This window comes from Amia ocellicauda, chromosome 18 (genome assembly GCF_036373705.1).
Source record: "Amia ocellicauda isolate fAmiCal2 chromosome 18, fAmiCal2.hap1, whole genome shotgun sequence".
NCBI lineage: Eukaryota > Metazoa > Chordata > Actinopteri > Amiiformes > Amiidae > Amia > Amia ocellicauda.
This window is the reverse complement of record NC_089867.1, coordinates 11,547,794-11,566,221: the sequence shown is the minus strand read 5'-3', so window position 1 is coordinate 11,566,221 and position 18,428 is coordinate 11,547,794. Positions and strand designations below refer to the sequence as shown.

The window sequence follows — 18,428 nt, the reverse complement described above, 5'->3', positions numbered from 1 at the left end:
GCCTTGTGGAGTCTTTAGTTACCATTTTAATACCTCCTTCAGTGGCTTAATGCTTTTATATAATCACAGGAGTATAATTAAGCAAATGGTAGAGGCGAAATAGTCCTGGAACCATTGATTTGCATATAATTATAGTACACATTACAGTATGCAAATGTATGTAAATTATTTTGTATAAATTAAAGCACCCCCACACAAATCAAATCTGACCAGTTGACCGAGCAATGTCTTAAACTCCTAAACTAGAAACCGAAACGGTCGAAACAACTGCCAGTTCTGTTTTTACTGTGAAATCTATACACACTGAACAACAGGATTTGGATCACAGGAAATTCAGTTAATTTAATGAATACAAAAAATAAATCCACTCCCATTTTCCCCATCTGAGCTCCTTCATCACTATTTCAAAAGGTCAGTTTTCAGAAATAGTACCCTGCGTGGTTTTATCAACAAATCTGCCTTTTCTGCGCACTGCTTCCCTTGTTTATTTTCTGTTCTTTAATTCATTAGTCATCACTTCTGCTGTAAAGATAAGTCTGAAATTTAGTGTATGGTAAAAGATGAAATAATCTCTCAGTTTCTAATAAACTCCCATTTTTTAAATCATCAAATGCCATGATCTTTAGGATGCCAGATAAACAAGTGTATTCAGTCTATAAATATATTATTAAAGAAATAAATATAAAATAAATCCCTCATCCTATATAAACAAGCAGTTAAAAAATCTGGCATACAGACAGTTCTATTATTTGATCACATTTCTGTGTTATCCTTTTGACTGCTACCAGTGTGTTTAGTCTATAGTTTCAAATGTTCAACAGTTTGGGAAAATTGTATTTAAAGAGTTTGATCTCCACCTCTTCGCTAAATAAGAAAGGAACGCCTCACTGGTTATAAACTGTTCAGAATTTAAATCTCAGAATAAATTTAATATTTAAAAGAGAGACACAAAAGAAGAAGATACACAAAATACAGACACCAGTAAAAACAAGAAAACAAAAAACAAATTAGGTAAACCACATTGTCCTTTCCCTTGTAATTAAACTTGTGGAAGAAAGTATTAATAGTGAGACTAATCTTTGCATGTACTTGATGAATATTGGAAAGGAGTTTTGCCCGTCTAAAATGATAATGAGAACAATGATGTCAAGTTTAGTTAGGTTTCTGTAACTATGGAGCAATCTAAGCTCATATACTACAAGATGGCATATGCAAGAACATTTTAGGGACAAGGCACAGCACTCAGGTTAAGCTCATTTATGCGAGTTATTGTGATTATAGTATGCAAAACAAGTTACAGAAGACAGAGCTAAATTAAACCTTAAAATAAAGGCTAAAAAGGAGAAACGTAATGCACACCAGGCTTTCGGTCAACTACAAAAATAGCAGTTTTGTTCCTATATGTACAATAACGGATTTGTAATGTAGCGTTTAATGACAAAGTAATATTTGCACTGCACTGCACGAAAAGCTCATGGTAAATCTATTAAGAGGTCCCTTTCAAGATTATTTTCTGTACAGCCAACCCATTGGGAAGAGAAGTCCTGGCTTCACTCCCTACCTACATTACATTGCAAGCGTGTTGGTGTATAACTGTGGGATTGATGTCTGTAGTTGTAAATAAAGTGAAATAGTTCTTTAGTCTCAATTAAACTAAGAGCTAAACAGTAGGCTTAGGACATTAAAGACAGGCAATAAGTGCCATTCAAAGGGCAAACAAAACCTACACAATTTGTATGTAATCTTATTCCTTAATCGTTTTCATTTTAACCGGTTTTAAGTCAGGCTGGTCCAAAGAATGTAATTATATTTCATTTAAATATATACACACCTTTAAATGCTTAAAAAAAAATATTTTAGAGGTGCATAGGTATTGCTAGCTGAATATATCCTTTTCTCTTCTGTCTTTTTAAACTGCTAAGACATCAGAGGGTTTTTCAGAACAATTTCAAAGGTTTAATTCCAAAAGCTGGTTGTGAACATTAAATGTTTTTTGGTTCATTTTTCAATTGAAGAGTCTTTAAAACATTCTGCATTGCTGGTGTGATCAGCAGTGTCTTCAGGTCTGTGCTGGGTGGTTGTTACAGGTCTCGGCCCAGGGCCTCGATCTCCTGCAGCACAAAGTCTATGTCCTCTCGGCTCACTTGGGGGCTGATGATTATGTGGCGGAAAAAGTTCACGAATCTCCGATGCGGCTGATAGCCCACCATCATCGAGCCTTTCTTCATCATCCTTTCCTTGATGACTGGCGCCACCTGTTAAAAATAAATAAATCGTGAAGACCCGTTCACAGTCCGCTACCTCGGCCTTTCGCTTAATAATAGAGGACGCTCGACGGAGGAGTGATTTGAAGGGTATTATTCATTGCCAATCACTTGTGTGTTCTGAAGAACAATGTCACCAGAATGATCAATTCTGCAGCTGGACCCCTTTTTCATTTTCGTGAACCAAACCACCAACCACCATAAACCGGCGATGATGGGCTAAATAACACAATGTGCGTTCTGCGTGGGAAAGCTTAGGAAATAGTTACGACCACCAAAATAAGGGGGCCGCCACATGTGGGAAAGCAGCCTCCTCCGTCTGCATTTCATCCGTAATTCTCCTTTGAGAAGTGCTTCATTTTCCAAGCGCAATCTTTGTTTACGACACAGACTGGAGAACTTAGCGGTTAAGGACTGAATTCCCAGAGCCTGATTTGGAGTCAAAAATGTACTATTGCCTGAACCCTGGGGGTACGGCATGGCACTTGCGTGTCCCCAGACCAGGTAAATTTAGAAACGGGGATTAAGTGAAACACCAGAACCGGCTACCAAGCTAGACACGGAGTGGGGCAGCTCCACAGACTGGATATTGAGCAATCTGTCCTATTGTTCCAATTGTATTTCCCGTCCTGCTGTTAAATTATTTCCAGGTTCCTTGAAGGCCTGCTCCTTTGCTAGTAATTAGAGATCGGTCCATTCCCCATCCCACTGGAATGAGTCTACACTTCTGTACGGCCAATCTGAGATCCTCTGCAGCAGCTTTGTTCCAGTGGCCAAGTTACTCTCTAGAAACTCGAACATTTTTATTTTTTTTTTATTTTGTCTAGAATTTGTTCTGGGCCCCCTTCCCTAAACCACTAATAATAAATTATCGCTACACTACATAACCACCAAAGCCTTTCGGCGTTTAAAAATGTACTTATTTTTTTGCTTTCACTACTAAAAGCATTATTGCTGCTTCTGGGATCCCCAAAAAGCGAGACAACAGGTGAAGAGGAGGAATGGTTTTTCCACCAGCGCACAGATGTTTATGTATCATTCACTGCTTAAGTAATACGTCTGCTTCCTACCTACCCTACCTTTTTTTGTACTATATGTAGATAAAGTAAAGTAATTAAAATGTTCTGTGGATTTTTAAATGCTTATATTAAATTAGATAGTGCTGATTTAACACAAGAGCTGTTCAGAATGAGGTATGAAAATGCATAATAAAATTAAACATTAAATTGTATTTAGTTCCTTTTTTTAAAGGTGTGAAAGCAAAAAGGTCACCACCATAAAATAACTGACAGAAAGTGAAACTACTCTCACATTGCCACCCTGTCTCAACCACAGCTGCCTTCTTTTAGTGGGAGAGGTTTTAACCTGCTCAAAAAGGCATAAACACAGGCATAGGTGGACCGATTGTTGCCTTTGGGTTGGTTTCAAGACATCAGCAGACCATTCGAATTTCCTCACAGAGAACTCAGCAGCTTTCTGCTTTTCGTTTTTTTCACACTTTTCTCCCACTTCCGCTGCCATCTGCTGCCCTCTGCTGGAGTCCTTTTATCCTCTGTCCTTCCTGCCAGTTTTACTATTCACACACTTACATAATCTCTACCCGATATACCCAAACAGTCATGTGTTGCTTCAGTACAAATACAAAAATAGAGATCATGTTTGTAAAAGCTTCAGATAACCTCTCCTCTCTGCCGCTAACTTAGCTCTATGTCTCTCTTCCCCAAAAGCTCTGCCTGTTACTGATGAAATTAATTAGACAAACGCGTTACATCCCTTTGCGGTTTTCGACACCCACCTCGCGTAGTCTTTTCCAGAAGTCGGGCCCTTCAGGCATGTTCCTCAGGCTGGGGGGGATGTACCAAAAGCAAACATTCGCATACTCGGGCTAAACGATAAAAAAAATAAAGACAGAATAGGTTACAAATCTCTCTGCACCAGCTCTGTAAAAAACTGTCAGCTTCCACACACTGTGTTGTCATTCTTCATAAAGATTGCTCTGGGGTGTCTCTCAGTCACAAGCAGCAGATTACACAGAGTAATAACCTCTGACAGCCCAGATCAGCCACGGGCCTCCACTGCAGGTGTGGGGCAAACCCAATCACTCCTACAGCTTCCTGTGAGTAGCACTTTGTGAACATGGGCTTGTATCAAAATATCTAAAGAGGAAATAAAACTTATGCGACTGCAACCCTACCCACCTCCATAAGGAGCTGAAATCCTTCCCTCTTCTTGACTTCCTCAGTTAAGTACCTGTAATGTGAAAGTGAGAAAAATGATTGAAATGCCTCAGATAGTGGGTCTACATTCATCAGTATAACACAGTGTCAACCCGTGTTTACATTGTTTTGCAATCATGTCATATTTGCATCCCATCATCAAATGCTGGACGTAAAGGCTTTTGGAAGGTTCACACACTCATGATTCACAGGATAACAATGAATCAATAAGATGTTGGGTAATAAAATACAGGGAAACAGGTGACAGCTACAGAGGATACTGGACTCAATGAAGCTTCTGAGCCATAGTGCGGTCATTTATAGGTCTAGACCTCGAGACCTAACAAAAGAATAGTCCATATATAGCATAAAATATGTAGAATCAAATATTATTCACTCAGTCTTGTGACGACAGGCTGACTTCAATTTTGTTTCACTGCGTTTAAATGCGTTCATGCGATTTAAAAAAAAATAATAATAAAAAAATGCACTAGCCAGTTCTGGGATCCACATTTTGTATGGTTTATAAGCAAAGGAAGAAACTTTACTTTTTTTTTTTTTGAGTGGGTCTCCTCAGGTTGTGCCGTCTTAAAAGAGATTACCCTGAACTGTGGAAGAAACGGATTACCCTGAATTAAGGAATGATCCTGGATTATAACAAAGACTGCATGGATGGCATGTAGGAGTGTTGTTGTGTTCCTCTACTGCAAGACAGCAGAGTGAGAATTTAATGTAGATGATATGAAGTCAAATAACTGGACAGCACAGAAGAGAAAGTACAATTAATTGGCTAATCCCTCTGGTTAATCTGACCGTTTAAATACTGCAGGATCTTTTAAGTGAACCTTGCAGACTGTGCTTTAAAGATCGTGTTGTATTTCATGTTTTTTGCTAAACACACATTGGTGGCTACAGAGGTAGGAAAAAAAATCCTGTAGTCAGATTTAACATTGGCTGAAAAGATGTTTTGTGAAAGTTAAGTTCTTGAATTATGGGTAAAACAAATTCCGGTATGTTCATCCTGAAAACCATGACCCTTTATCAATACTCTGAAACAAGAGTTCAGGTCTAGAATTATAATGCTTATTCCCTTAAAAGGTAGCATTAGTGGCAGCTCAGGGAAGCTAACTGCAAAAACCAGACAGCTTGATATGAACAGAGAAATGTTAAGTTGGCACTGAGAGGTAATGTAATCTATAACAGCTGTTTATGATAACTCTTGGAGCTACGTTCTCAGTGCTAGGAATAGCTGAAAGTTTGATGGTACAGGAGATGCGATAGAAGATGCATCAAGTCTTACTGATTATTGTGATATTTAAAAGAGGAATTTAGCTGGTGGGCCCTCAGTGATGTGTGCACAGTCCAGGCGATGGATGACATTTGTGTGTTGCCAGACCCCTATTTGGCTATCTGTGCTAAAAATAGCCCCTAGTGACCATGATGTCGAACTCGAAAACGTCACCTGCTGGTCACTCACCATTCAACATCCCAGCCTGTCCTTTTATAAGCTTAAACTTGTATTTTTATAAACATGCACTAAACAAAAAGGAGACAAAGAGGATATTGCAGAAAGGGCTTTTGCGAATTGGTGTGACAGCAGCACACATTGTGGGACGAATGAAAACTTTCAAAAGCAGAGCAACAGCCATTTGGGTCTCAGCGGAAAATCCCCACACTAGTCAACTGTGTATTGGGTCAACCTCCGAAGCCAAGTGTGGATCTATTATTGGAAGCGCAGTGTAACCGGGACCCTTCCAGATTCATCTGATCCCTTCTTAAGTGGACAGTGAAAAGGGATTGTATGAGGACAGGACACAAGCCCAGCAAGAAAAACAATCCACTTGCATCAGAGCGGAACATATATGTGACCTGACGCCGAGAGTGGAAAGTTTCGTATGTAAATCAGGGCTGGTAAGCCTTGGAGATCTGTTCTAGACTGAAGGGACTGCTCTACCCTTCTATGGTGCTCTCGCTGCTCTCTGATGACTGTGCATCCCCACTGTTACAGCTGCTTAACTTGTACTTTTCCAGTAAGGCCCCCAATGCCTTACTTACACGTGAGGTGATGCACAGAAGTCATGCCTGTGTGTCCAAGATTCCCATTTCTTTCCAAATCACTCTCGAGTCAGTTTTGGCAACTTATTACCAGGTAACGTGGGACTGCAATGAACGAGAACTCGGTTTATGTTGCAGCTATGTGCAACTTCCTAGCAATGCAGTGAAAAACAATGTTTAATCTGTTGGGAATCTGATCCCAGATTAAAGGCAATACAAAGTCTTTGAATGGGCAGTTATCCAATACATTTAAAATACTGGTGTAGGACTCCAGTTGCTGTCACTTGCATCATTGACAGAAATTAGCAGGACAACATGCATAGCTTTTGGATCCAGCCCAACATATCCTGCGCTTTAGTCAATGCAATTCTTTACACTTTACTTTTCTGGAAAATAGGGATTGATTTTTGCTCTGGAGGGAAAAAAAAAAAAAAAAAAAAACACACCTGATCTAAACTATTCAGATGATATGCTGTATTTGAACATCACTCTCAATAAGTCATTTTTATATTTAATGAACTATAGAAGACAATGAACAACCACCTCCTAAGCCTGGAAGCCACAGATCTGACCTGGCCAATGCGAGTGCCCTGTTCACCCGCTCCTCCAGCCCCTGGGTGCCAATGGCCTTCCACATCAGCCAGAACTTGAAGGCATCGGACTTGCGGCTGCATTGAATGGACTTGTCCCCGGTGTCATAGCGGATATCATAGAACTTGTCCTGCTGGAAGAGGTATGAAGCCTGCGCAGAGTGACAGCGCTGCAGCAGCCCCTGAAAGAAAGACACAAAAGCCTGTCACCTTTAAAGTAAAGTGTGTGTTGCTTAATCCGTTTTGTTACACAGACTAGTGGAGTTACAGGATACTGAATGACTGAAGTGCAGAGGAATTCTCGACACAGCCTTTACACTTAGGAAGAAAGGTAGTAAATCAACAACTTTTCACCTCTGTGGATTTCTAACTTTCCTTGGATTTTAAACAATTAAAGACACAAATCAGTATGCAAAGCCCTTGGCATCAATCTCTACAGGGATGAATGATGATACTGGTTATGCAAGGGGATTCAGATTGAAAACCCCTTTCACAGAATGCATCAAAGTAATGCAGAAAGCGTATTATCATCCAAAATAGATTAGACTCAGTTGAAAGGGTTTTATTTGTCGCAGTCCAGTAACTTCCCAAGACATCTGCTTTCTCCAGTTCATCCAATATTTAAGCCCCGTTACCCTGCCGTCATTTCTGAAAGGTCTCATCTTTTATGTTCAAACCTTCTGAAAGAGGTGGTGTGTCTTCCACTTGGAGTTAAACGCACCTAAGTATTCATGCAGGAATCAAAACCTGAATATTAATCTTCGTCTGTCCCAACGTACCTCTTAACCAAATCTCCTGGCAGCACAGATTCATCTGTCTGGAGGTTAAGTTATGGAAAGGTCAGAGACAAATGAATAAGGGGCACAGCTTTGCAGTACTGCTGTAGCAACCCACACTAATAAGTTAAATGAAAAGTAGCCCATTTTGTATGCATACAGCCTACATTTTTTATTACGTAAAATATGATGATTGCGACGGTTTAGAACTCCTCTTTTGTGGGTGCTTTCAAATGTAGCACTCCTGATATGGGCATTGTTTGAGAGAAGGTGATGCAGTTTATTGTAGCATTAACTTGGAGAAACCCATTGTTTGAAGAGGTAATCGATCGGCCTGGGTTGCCTTTTAACAGAGAGAACATGTTCTGGTGTTGAATGTTGTCATAAATTACGGGACACATTTTTCCTCGAGATAAAACATTTTGAACGCTCGCTCGCTCGCTTTTCATGTGCAAGATCAGGTCAATTTCACAGAGAATAAACAGCTCTGTTATTAAGCATCCTAATTAAGGACACGCTTCTCTTAATCAAATTGTACGAGTCTTTCATCTCCTGTAATTCCTCTCAATGACTCCTGCTGTTCGGCACTAAGCACACTCTGCCTGGTATGAGCTGCGCCGCCTGTGTCATTGTGTCACTAATGTGAGGTCAACAAGGGCCATCTGGCTTAATGGTGTGAAACTGGCAAGCTCCCCAAACCTGCTCTCTTCCCAGCCGGCTCGTGTTTACCACCATCTTGGACATGCTTTTGGGAGAAACAAAACTGCAATAGCCTGTCTGTTGGAGTAATCGGAGAAGAGGAGGAACGGCAATCGTGCGGCTCATTCTTACGATCAGGAAGGCAGGTGCAAAGTGCGCAGCTTCCCTGCAGTCTGAGTCACTCCGGGAGCATGTTCATTCATTGACACCCAAATATTTTATGCCTGGTTTTATTTGTAAAAAGAGACCCAATTATACCAGGGGATTGTTAGTCAGACCCCTTACAATTAAAAGAAAGTTTAATTAGCTTGTGTTCTTGAAGCCAAATCTATTATCAACCTAAGTGCAAAAATACAGTTAAGATATCTGATCTCTTCATTGCACACTAATATTCGGTTTCTGTCAGCACAGGCAATACCATCTCTCCTCCCCCCCCCCCCCCCCAAATCCCTGGCTACCCATTCTGTAAAGGACAGAGGTGTGAACTGAGAAACCACATACTGTTTGGTCTTTGACTAGAAACGCACAGCACTGCAGGCCGGCCATCAGCATCTTGTGGGGGTTCCAGGCCACTGAATTAGCTCTGCGGAAGGCAAGAATATTCCCAAGGAAAATAAAGAGCCAACATCCAGTGTACAAGAGCAAGCTATCTGCACAGGTGTTCTGTATTCACACGGGCAATGAAGATAATCTTATTGTTTTACTAAAGAACTTGTTTTCCCAGTTGAATGGAATGGAACAAGAGTCTACCTGTGGATGCCAGTGAGAAGACCTCGATGTTTCCTGGACAGTAAGGCTCCACCGCCCCAGCAGGCCTACAGAGATGGAAATACGGGACGATGGGTCAAGGGTGAGGAACTGTCACACACAATTAACATGATCGACCTGACCCTATATTAGTTTCCTTCTGGTACAGCTAAGCATCAATACGTTTACCAGATTTAAAATCATAAATGATTGACATGGACAAAACAGTTGGTGTGCAACTTACATCAACATGAAACCAGAGGCCATGTCTTTCACAGATGTCAGCAATTTCCTCCAGGGGGTCAAACGCTCCCAGCACTGTTGTCCCGGCGGTGGCACTGACCATGAAGGGAACTCTGCCCTGAAACAGACCAGACTCGCATCAGTACCAAGGGTTTCCCCAACAAATTCAACCATTTCAAAGAAATCCTTGGCTTGTTAAAGGCCAGCAAATGCTTAATCGTTGTTCTAAAGGCCTACAGGAAACATGTTTCTTATCTTCAGTCAACATCTAAATTATGTCATTTGTCCATAGAAAGTTATCCTTTAAAACATTATTAACCTGAGAAATTTACAGAGCATAAACTGCTCAGTCCATAAAAAGATCATAGGTAATTAATTAGCATGATGTAATCTTTTGAATTGGAGGAGAGAGAGTTTAAATGTAGGATGTGCTGTATGGGAGTGATTTTGTCCTTCCCTCCATCTCTCACCTCATTCTTGGCCTGTTGGACAAGTTTCTCTAGCTCTTCTGGAATCATCTTTCCCCTAAAGCACACAAAAATAAAGGTTCCTCAGTTATGTGGGAAGCAGGACTAAAGAAAATCCCAATCAAGCATCCCAGAAGACAGAGTCTGGCTGCCGAGCCCCACCTACCTGTCATCCGCAGGTACTGTGCAAACATTCTTGGTACCAATTCCCAGAAAGGCAGCTGCTTTGCTCACTGAATAGTGGCTCTGAAAACGAACAGTAAAAACTAATCCTTTTGGCACTATTCAGTCAATAACTATCATACACATAGATGGGAAATATTTGATTGACAAATGCGGAAAGGTGAATCACTACCATCATTCGTTTTGTTAAATAATAATCAGGGATCGACTGATCGACATTTGCTCATTTCCTTACCTCTTCTGAAGTGAACAGGATCAGCTTCGGCATCCCAGACAGCCCCTCCTCTTTGATGTTTGGACAGAACTTGTAACGTGCCACGTTGACCGCGTACATATTAGAAACAGAGCCTCCTGTAGAAGAAAGGAAGGTGGCAAACAGTCGGCTATATTGGTATTCAAATATAAACACCCGAATCCCCTTCGGATACATTTCAGTCATGGAACCCATGGTAAAGACAAGTGGTCATGTGATTTAGTTTGCTATGCGTTTTGCTAAAGGAAAGCAGCACAACACTTACACAAAGCGACTGGTCAATAAAAGCTTTTAAGTAAAGTGAGGCTTCTCAAAGTATGGTTTAAGGGACATCATCAAGTGATCCAAACTCTAGACCTCCACCCCTAAAAACAGATCATTGATCGCAAAAAACACGTTAACTTATTGAGTAATCGGTGGTCTCACCTGGGCTGAAGATCCCATCGCCTCCCTCTTGCCAGCCAACATACTGGATCATCTTATTTATTACCGCCTCCTCTATTAGTACAAATGTGGGCGACACCTCATACGTGTAGCTGCCAAGATCAGAACACATTTTGCATTGATTACATTGTCAATTCAAATTCAAGTTTTACAAAAGCAAATATTTATTTCTGTAGACTTTAATGCACTGGTAAATTTCCATTTTTCACTTTTGAAACAATCATATCGTTACATTTTTAAACGTATGAAATTCCGATCACTCAAATCATATATTATGGAGATCGGCTTTCAGTTGAGGATTAGAGCTGAAATGATTAGTCCAAACTGCGGACTGAAGCAAATGCTCAGTGGATTGACCATTGCACTGTGGTGCTCAGATCCTAGTGGAGCAGTAATGGTCAGCACTTACACGCTGGGATTAATCGCCTCGGTGATTAAGCGAGCCACCAGTGAGTACGGATCCAGTCCAGCGTACAACTGGTTGAAGAAGCGGGGGTGACCTGGAAACAAGAGCACGGGTGGTTAGAAGAAAAAAAAAAAAAAGTAGCAGGATTTGTATTTATTTGCACTTGCTCTGGTTACCGTTTGTTTTAATTTTGCACTTCAGTGTTTTCTATTAGTTTGGTTAATCCCTAAATGACAAGTTTAAAATGTTTGTGAGAATGCATTAGGACACCTGTTTTCACACTGTACCGGATGACGTCCCGGCACCTCTCCAAGATCTGGGTGTGCGTCTCTCCCTGGTCTCGCAGCTCCAGGTCCAGCTTCTCTTTCAGCTGCTCCGGGGACTGCCACTCACACACCTGTGGAGAGAGGAGTTGGAAAGCACATCACTTACAGGCAAAGAGGGAAGTGGATCTTGCACATCATCCCTGCAGAGCAGACTAAGACACTCAGTAGTCCCTGCTTCCTGAGCCCACAGAGGTAAACGGAGCCCTTCTACTATGGATATGTAAAGAGATTTGCCTATTAAGAGACTGGTCTTGTTTTTACTTACTGTTGTTCTGTGCCATTGGTCTCCATGGTTTCTTGTGTACCTTTGCGTTTTGGAAACTAAAAAGGTGCTTGTGCTTAATAATTTCATGACTCTAAATCAATTTTAATCTATCAGTCGACTGGAGTTCATGTAATATACACATACAAAGCTAGCGGTAGGTAGTCCTGGCCTTTCATAATATCTGTAAAACAGGATAAATCATCTGTTCTAGCAAAGCTAGTCTGATGTCGTGGTTTCTCGGCTTCGTTGGGTAGTCTTTGTTGAATTCAGAGAACAGTGCACCAAGGGATATTCAAGGCCTTTTATATACATTTTTATACCCATCCCCTGATCTGTGCCTTTCAACAGCTCTTTCAGCAGAGACTTTGTTTTGAAATGCACTACCCAGCAGAGAGCCTACAGAAAGGGTTGCATTTATCCTGAAATCATTTTAATCAATATAAATTTAACACAGGTGGAGGCCACTTAACTTGGCATGAGGATAAACTAGGACAAACCTCATATTCCTACATTGGGAGTCTCGTTAAGCAGACAGGCCTTACCTTTTCATTGACGTCTGTGGCTTTCAAAACAGCCTCTTCCATGATCAGTGGAAGGGCCTCCCGCACAAACCTCTCTCCAACCTTGGAGTCCAGGATGGGTCCATTCAGATGCACTCCATCCACCAATACAGCATTCTTCTTCACTGGCCTACTGCTGCCATTACTGTCTGTCAGGTGCAGAGAGAAAGTGTGCCCTGTTACCATCTGAATCACATCTTGCTGTGGGCTCCTAATCATGATATAATACATCCTCTCAGTGCATACTTTGGTCTTACATGGTTCCCGTTGCACTAGCACAAATCAGGGCAGTTACATTTATTTTCCAATACAAAAATATCTAGTATTGCTACCGCTGATTAAATCATCCATCATAGAAATTAAGCAATTTACTTACTTTTGTTCACTTTAAATAAAAAATGTGTATTCTACATGGTTTAACCTCAGGGTCTGTCATTCACAGACTGGAACAGAAGACTGTCACAACACCTAAGTGTTCTCTTTGTAGACTTTGTAAACCCAGAGCACACAGGGATTTGGTCGGGATGACCCAATTGAAAGGGAATTACTGAACAATGTGGCTGAAATACCAGCAAAGACATACAGCAACTCATCCAGGATTAAATCCTTTGTGAGGGACCAGCAGTGTGATACTCATGTTATTGTTGGTGGAGCTGTGCTTCCGAGAGAGAAACGCCCCCACTTTTAAGTATAAGGGCTGTCCAAATCAGAATGTAGATTTGTCAACGCCCAAAACATTCCTGTGAAGTTGAGCAGATGATTGGCCATGTGAATCAGGAGGTGGTCCATAGGAACAGGAAGTTCTGAAGTGTTGGCCTCCGAACAAGCCCTGCGAGACCTTCAACTGACAGTGCTTCTATCATTTAAATGCACTTGTCTAAATTGCCTTTAAAAATAAGTACCATTTTTAGGTACAGATTTTTGTTTTTATTTGACTGGAGATCAAGATAAAATGAATTGAAAACTATTTTTAACGTTATAAATCCTATGCAAACTCTTTCAAATCCAATGCATTTCAAATGAGTTGTATTTAGATTAGAATTAGATTTTTTTTTTTTTGCATCAATCTAAAAAGTAGTGTAGCTCAGAAACGGGATAATCCACAAACTAGCACAAAGCACAAGTAATGCCACTGTCATTACAGGCATTAAATATCTATCCTGGGGAGTGGTGTGTCTGAAAGACTTTTAGCAAGTGATAGAAGATAAACCCTGTTCATACAATTCATACCTTATGCGTCTAGTTGAACACTCATCTATCACTATCAGTAAATGTAAATGAAGATTCATTTTTTTGTACTATTTTATAAAATATGTATTTTTACTAGATAAGTTAAGGCAATGATGCGGACTCGGGAAGAAAAGTATCGAGGTATGTAACCACACTATTTGGGCAGAAACTATAGTTCTTTTAATATACATTTTAAAACCAAGTAACACCAGTCAATTACAGTAAATAACATGGAACAAGCAATGTGTATATTGTAAGAAGTAATCTCATTCACCTATGCTATACATCTGTTACACAATCCAAAATTAAAATAAATTGAAAACACTATACTGACCAATGTACTTATTCCACAAACATGGAAAATACTGGAGTTGCCAGTTCAGCTGAGTTTTTCATATCTGCTTGACAAACCAAATTTCCTTCTGGTGAATTTAAATGATCCTTTCAGGCACAATGGGCCAATGATCAACGTTTTGAGAAACAAAACTTGAAATGCAGTTTACAGAAATTAGTAATAAAGCAATTCTATTTCCTAGGGATGTTATGGCACAATATACACACTCTTAAGAGGCTTAAGACAGGGATGTCTTAAAGCTGTAATTAGGAATTAGTAAGAGATCAATACCCAATGAAGCCGAGGGTGTGAACAGTGTTTTCATATTAATGTAAAACTGCATTACACCAGGTAGCTCACCTGCTTCATGAAACATAGGCTATGGGTATCATACATATGTGCAGCTCAAACACCACAATTCAGCATTCAGGGTCTTTAAAGCTTTACTCAAGCAGACTTTACAAAGAACAGTTCAGTGAAGATGAGTTTAGTGGAGTGTTAGTCACTACACCCTGCTGCCTATGGTCCACTTGAATGTATGTAATAATAATAATAATAATAATAATAATAATAATAATAATAATAATAATAATACATACCACTGGATATTGAATTCATGGTTACAAATCTTCGCATCGAGATGAGCAGATGCTATACATCGGTTGAATGAGCTTTTCTCAATTGAAAACTAAAGCGCAGACTCTGCCGCTGCGATCTTATTTATAGGCTGCCGGTGGTGACGTCACTCTAATCCGGCGCGGGACGCCAGGGCGCGCGCTCGCAGCCCGTGCTGGAGGAGCAGCGGCGCGCGCCCGGGCAGGGATTACACAGGTCATGCCTGTACTTACACACATGCAACATGCGGCTCTCCGTCATCATTCTCACTTTAACCTAGTGAAAACAGATGATGGAAGTGCATATTTAACAGGGATCGCAAAGACAATGCATCATTTATGATTCATTCATAATGGTACAATGAGATTAATTGATTTGTTACAGATTTGTTACGTTTTTGTTTCGCCATCGTCTATAGCCGACAAATATAATTATGCATGATACAAAAGCTAGATCTACAACGAGGGACAAACGTAACAAAGATACACAACCTACAATTTGACCAACGTAATTTTTTCCAGGTTATCTCTTCGTCTTGACATTTAATCTGGGTAATCGTGTCTAAAATCCTGAAATCATTATAATATGAATGATAATACGTATTGACTCTATTTGACTCGCGTCAAAACCAAACTGCGTTATAAACTTGATACAATTAAATGTAGTGACATAGTGCAAAAGTCACTATAATGCGCAGTTCTTTAGCAATAAAACATACTAGCACAGAATATGATGCAGTTAATTATACAGGGAAGAAGAAAAAACAGTGCTAGAGTCTCTGCAAAGATCAGCCAAATTAATACAATAGTGTGGCTTAAACAAGGCTGAAGTGTAGGAGTTAGTGCATGCATCTAATGGCATTTATAGGATGCCGTTGATAACAGTATAGATAACCACGAGTAGATTATATTAATGACAATTTTGCACCTCCTCCTTGAACTAGAGGTACCCTTGGATGAATGCATCATAAACACCAACAGTTTGATGATATAGTTGGAGCAAACAGTGGTAACTTAGAAGTGAAAACGTGGAGGGTACATGGCATAGACAGGGTAAATAATTGTCAGATCCATTCCGAAATCCAGGGTTAGATTCAAAAGGCATTTCTGATTGTGCCACATTCAAGTGAAAGACAGGCCATTTGGTCTCCACGAGCAACAGGGATGGTCTGTGATGCACGCAACTTTCAGAAGACCGTAGTAGTGCTTATGTTTGCTATATTTTGCCATACAGTTTTAAAAATAGTATACCATAGATATTATATCATCATCAGCAGCAGCAGCAGTCTATATCAATCCACTGCTTGATGAAGGCCTCCCCCAGATGTTTCCACTTCTTTCAATCTACAGCTTCCCTTTTCCATGTCACATGCAAAGTTTATTTCATTGTCTCATCTTTTATGTGGTCATTTCTAGGTCTTTTTTCATTGGGATCATCTTTCCTATTCCTATAATACTTTCCTAATATAATACTTTCCTAACTTAACTAACATAATTCCAGAAATACTTTTCAGTTTCAAGAAGAAAATCCTATTGAACTTTACCCTCATGCAATAGCAAACTATTCTACTATTGTAAAACATCCTCCTTCCTTGAACCCCTTCCACCTGATTTGTAGCAAAGTAGAAGATTGAAGGTTGTTTTAAGTTTAAAATCTGATTGCGAATATGTTTTTTAATGTGAAAATAGTAGCATCAGCAAATGAAGTTTGATGATGTGTCTATGTGTATTATTATTTAGTTGGTCTCCTCAGCATGTCTTTGACCCCTGCCTTAATTCACCCTTGTGCAAATGTGTGTCTGCAGAGGAAATGGATGGTCTGTGGTAACAGTCTGATTTGACTTGGTGTTGAATGTCATTAATTCCCTTCCTACCTCACTGAAGCACCACAAACTCAAGTACATGTTTTTGTGCAAATTAAGCATAACTTAAATGTAAAAGATAGTGTACTTATTATATATTGTTCTTTTTGTGCAATTAAATGATACTTGCAATTACATACATTTGTGTTTTTAAACAACTCGCATAATATGCTTATTACTTATTGTAGATACAAAGATAGAGGAAGATAGGTAGATAGATAGATAGATAGATAGATAGATAGATAGATAGATAGATAGATAGATAGAGGGCAAAAGATTAAACAAATATGAACAAATTGTTGGAAAGGTTGCTTCTCATTGTCTGCCAGTTCTGTTACCATTCAATCTATGAAGTGGTTTTAAAACACAGCAAAAAAATAATAATAAGTACCCAGCCAATTCACAATGTTGTGACAACATTGCAGTAAGATAAATGTGCATTGCTTAGGAACAATGCGACACTGTGACGATGCTAGAGATGTTAATTGGTCTAGAATTAATGTCGTGACAACATGGCTAAAACCACACTGGATGATGTCATCGTTGTGGTATGTGTATCTTCTAATTCACAACCTTTTTTAAAATGACGTCTAGGCATCAGATTGCTGCTTTCTAAATACAAAGGACAACTATTAATTTAAATGTAATTTAAAACTTTTTTCTCTTTCACTAAAGAAAAAAAAATGGCTGATTTAGCCATTCCTAAATTCCAGAGTATAAACAGAAACACCTGAGTTACAACTGCAATTATAAATTACAAAGCATGAAACTACATCTTAATATATGCTCCCATGTATGGGAGGTACATGCCACATGTTTAACTGACATTTAGAATTGATCTTTAGAAATACTGGTTGATGAAACCAATTTCCAGCTTTAAAAAGCAATACAACATGAACTTTTGTGTCCTGAAATATGTTTTATTTTGTATTTACTTATGCTATTGTTTTTATTATTCCTATTTATCTGTTTATATTTAGTAGTTATTGTTGTTTTGTTCCTCAGACCTAAAAGTTGTTCTGTGTTTGTACAGTAAACCATTGTGTTTTGCTAGGAAACCATGAACTATAAAACCATACAAACAAAAATGTCTATACACAACTATATTGTATTCAATTCAAATACATTTGAATTTCGTATAAGCTGACACTGAGTGCTTCACACACTGAACTAATAAAATTAAAACCATTATGAACAGAGAAGAGGAAGATATCAGGGAGTGTTATAGGAGGAAAAATAAATAAACAAAGATTTGATTTTAACATAGGATTTATTTGATGGATGAATTCCAGGATCTGCCAGCAGGGGCGCTGTGACTTCCATGTCTGATTGCAGGTAAAACTTCCTATATTGGCATCTAAATCGCTGGAATGTAAAGGATGACAAATAATTATTTTTCACTCTGTATTGAAGAGGCTTATAAAAAGTAAACACAAATAAATACACAATAAAACTCCCACATAGCTCACAATCTGTCACTCATGGGAGATTCAATTACTTTTGTCTGGAAAATATAGGGAATCAAATAATGAAGGGTGAGAGTATGCCCACAGAAGGTGGGGAAGCAAGAGCAGTATTTTTGGGTGCTTTAAAGGAAGCTTAGAAGGAAGAGAAACAAAAAATCAATCTGATCAATCAATCTGATTTCAAACATTACTATTAGATGGAAACCCCCAATCTGTCAAAGGAGGTTCCTGTCTTCTCAAACAATCAAGTTGATGAGGGTGAATGGAAAAGACAAATCCCACGTGACTACAAGATGGGCTTGTTTGAGATATAATCTTATCACTTGTGCTTGTTTTCTTGATTAAATGCCTCATTCAAGTGTATCCCCCCATGCTGGGGGGGGGACAAGACATTTACTGCACGTATTCTGAGCGTTGCTGTTCAAATA

At 39.4% G+C, this 18,428-nt stretch overlaps 1 protein-coding gene across 1 annotated transcript; it reads right to left on the bottom strand.

Moving 5' to 3' along the window:
• Positions 1 to 901: 901 nt before the first annotated feature.
• On the bottom strand, positions 902 to 14,753 carry LOC136713710 (acidic amino acid decarboxylase GADL1). The gene is made up of 15 exons (XM_066690900.1): positions 14,658 to 14,753; positions 12,477 to 12,643; positions 11,614 to 11,740; positions 11,347 to 11,437; positions 10,920 to 11,029; positions 10,476 to 10,591; positions 10,224 to 10,303; positions 10,061 to 10,115; positions 9,592 to 9,708; positions 9,351 to 9,415; positions 9,102 to 9,183; positions 7,108 to 7,307; positions 4,463 to 4,514; positions 4,060 to 4,149; positions 902 to 2,255 (listed from the first exon to the last, which is right to left on the bottom strand). Exons 1-15 carry the CDS (start codon positions 14,692 to 14,694, stop codon positions 2,082 to 2,084), a joined length of 1,563 nt encoding a protein of 520 aa, XP_066546997.1. The 5' UTR covers positions 14,695 to 14,753; the 3' UTR covers positions 902 to 2,081.
• Between the last annotated feature and the right edge of the window lie 3,675 nt (positions 14,754 to 18,428).

Coding starts and splice junctions, on each gene's coding strand:
- LOC136713710 (XM_066690900.1), bottom strand. CDS start 14,694: ATGCGAAGATTTGTAACCATGAATTCAATATCCAGTG. Junction 11,741..12,476: donor CCACAGACGTCAATGAAAAG/GTAAGGCCTGTC, acceptor CTCTCTCCACAG/GTGTGTGAGTGGCAGTCCCC. Junction 9,416..9,591: donor GCCTCTGGTTTCATGTTGAT/GTAAGTTGCACA, acceptor CCATCTCTGTAG/GCCTGCTGGGGCGGTGGAGC.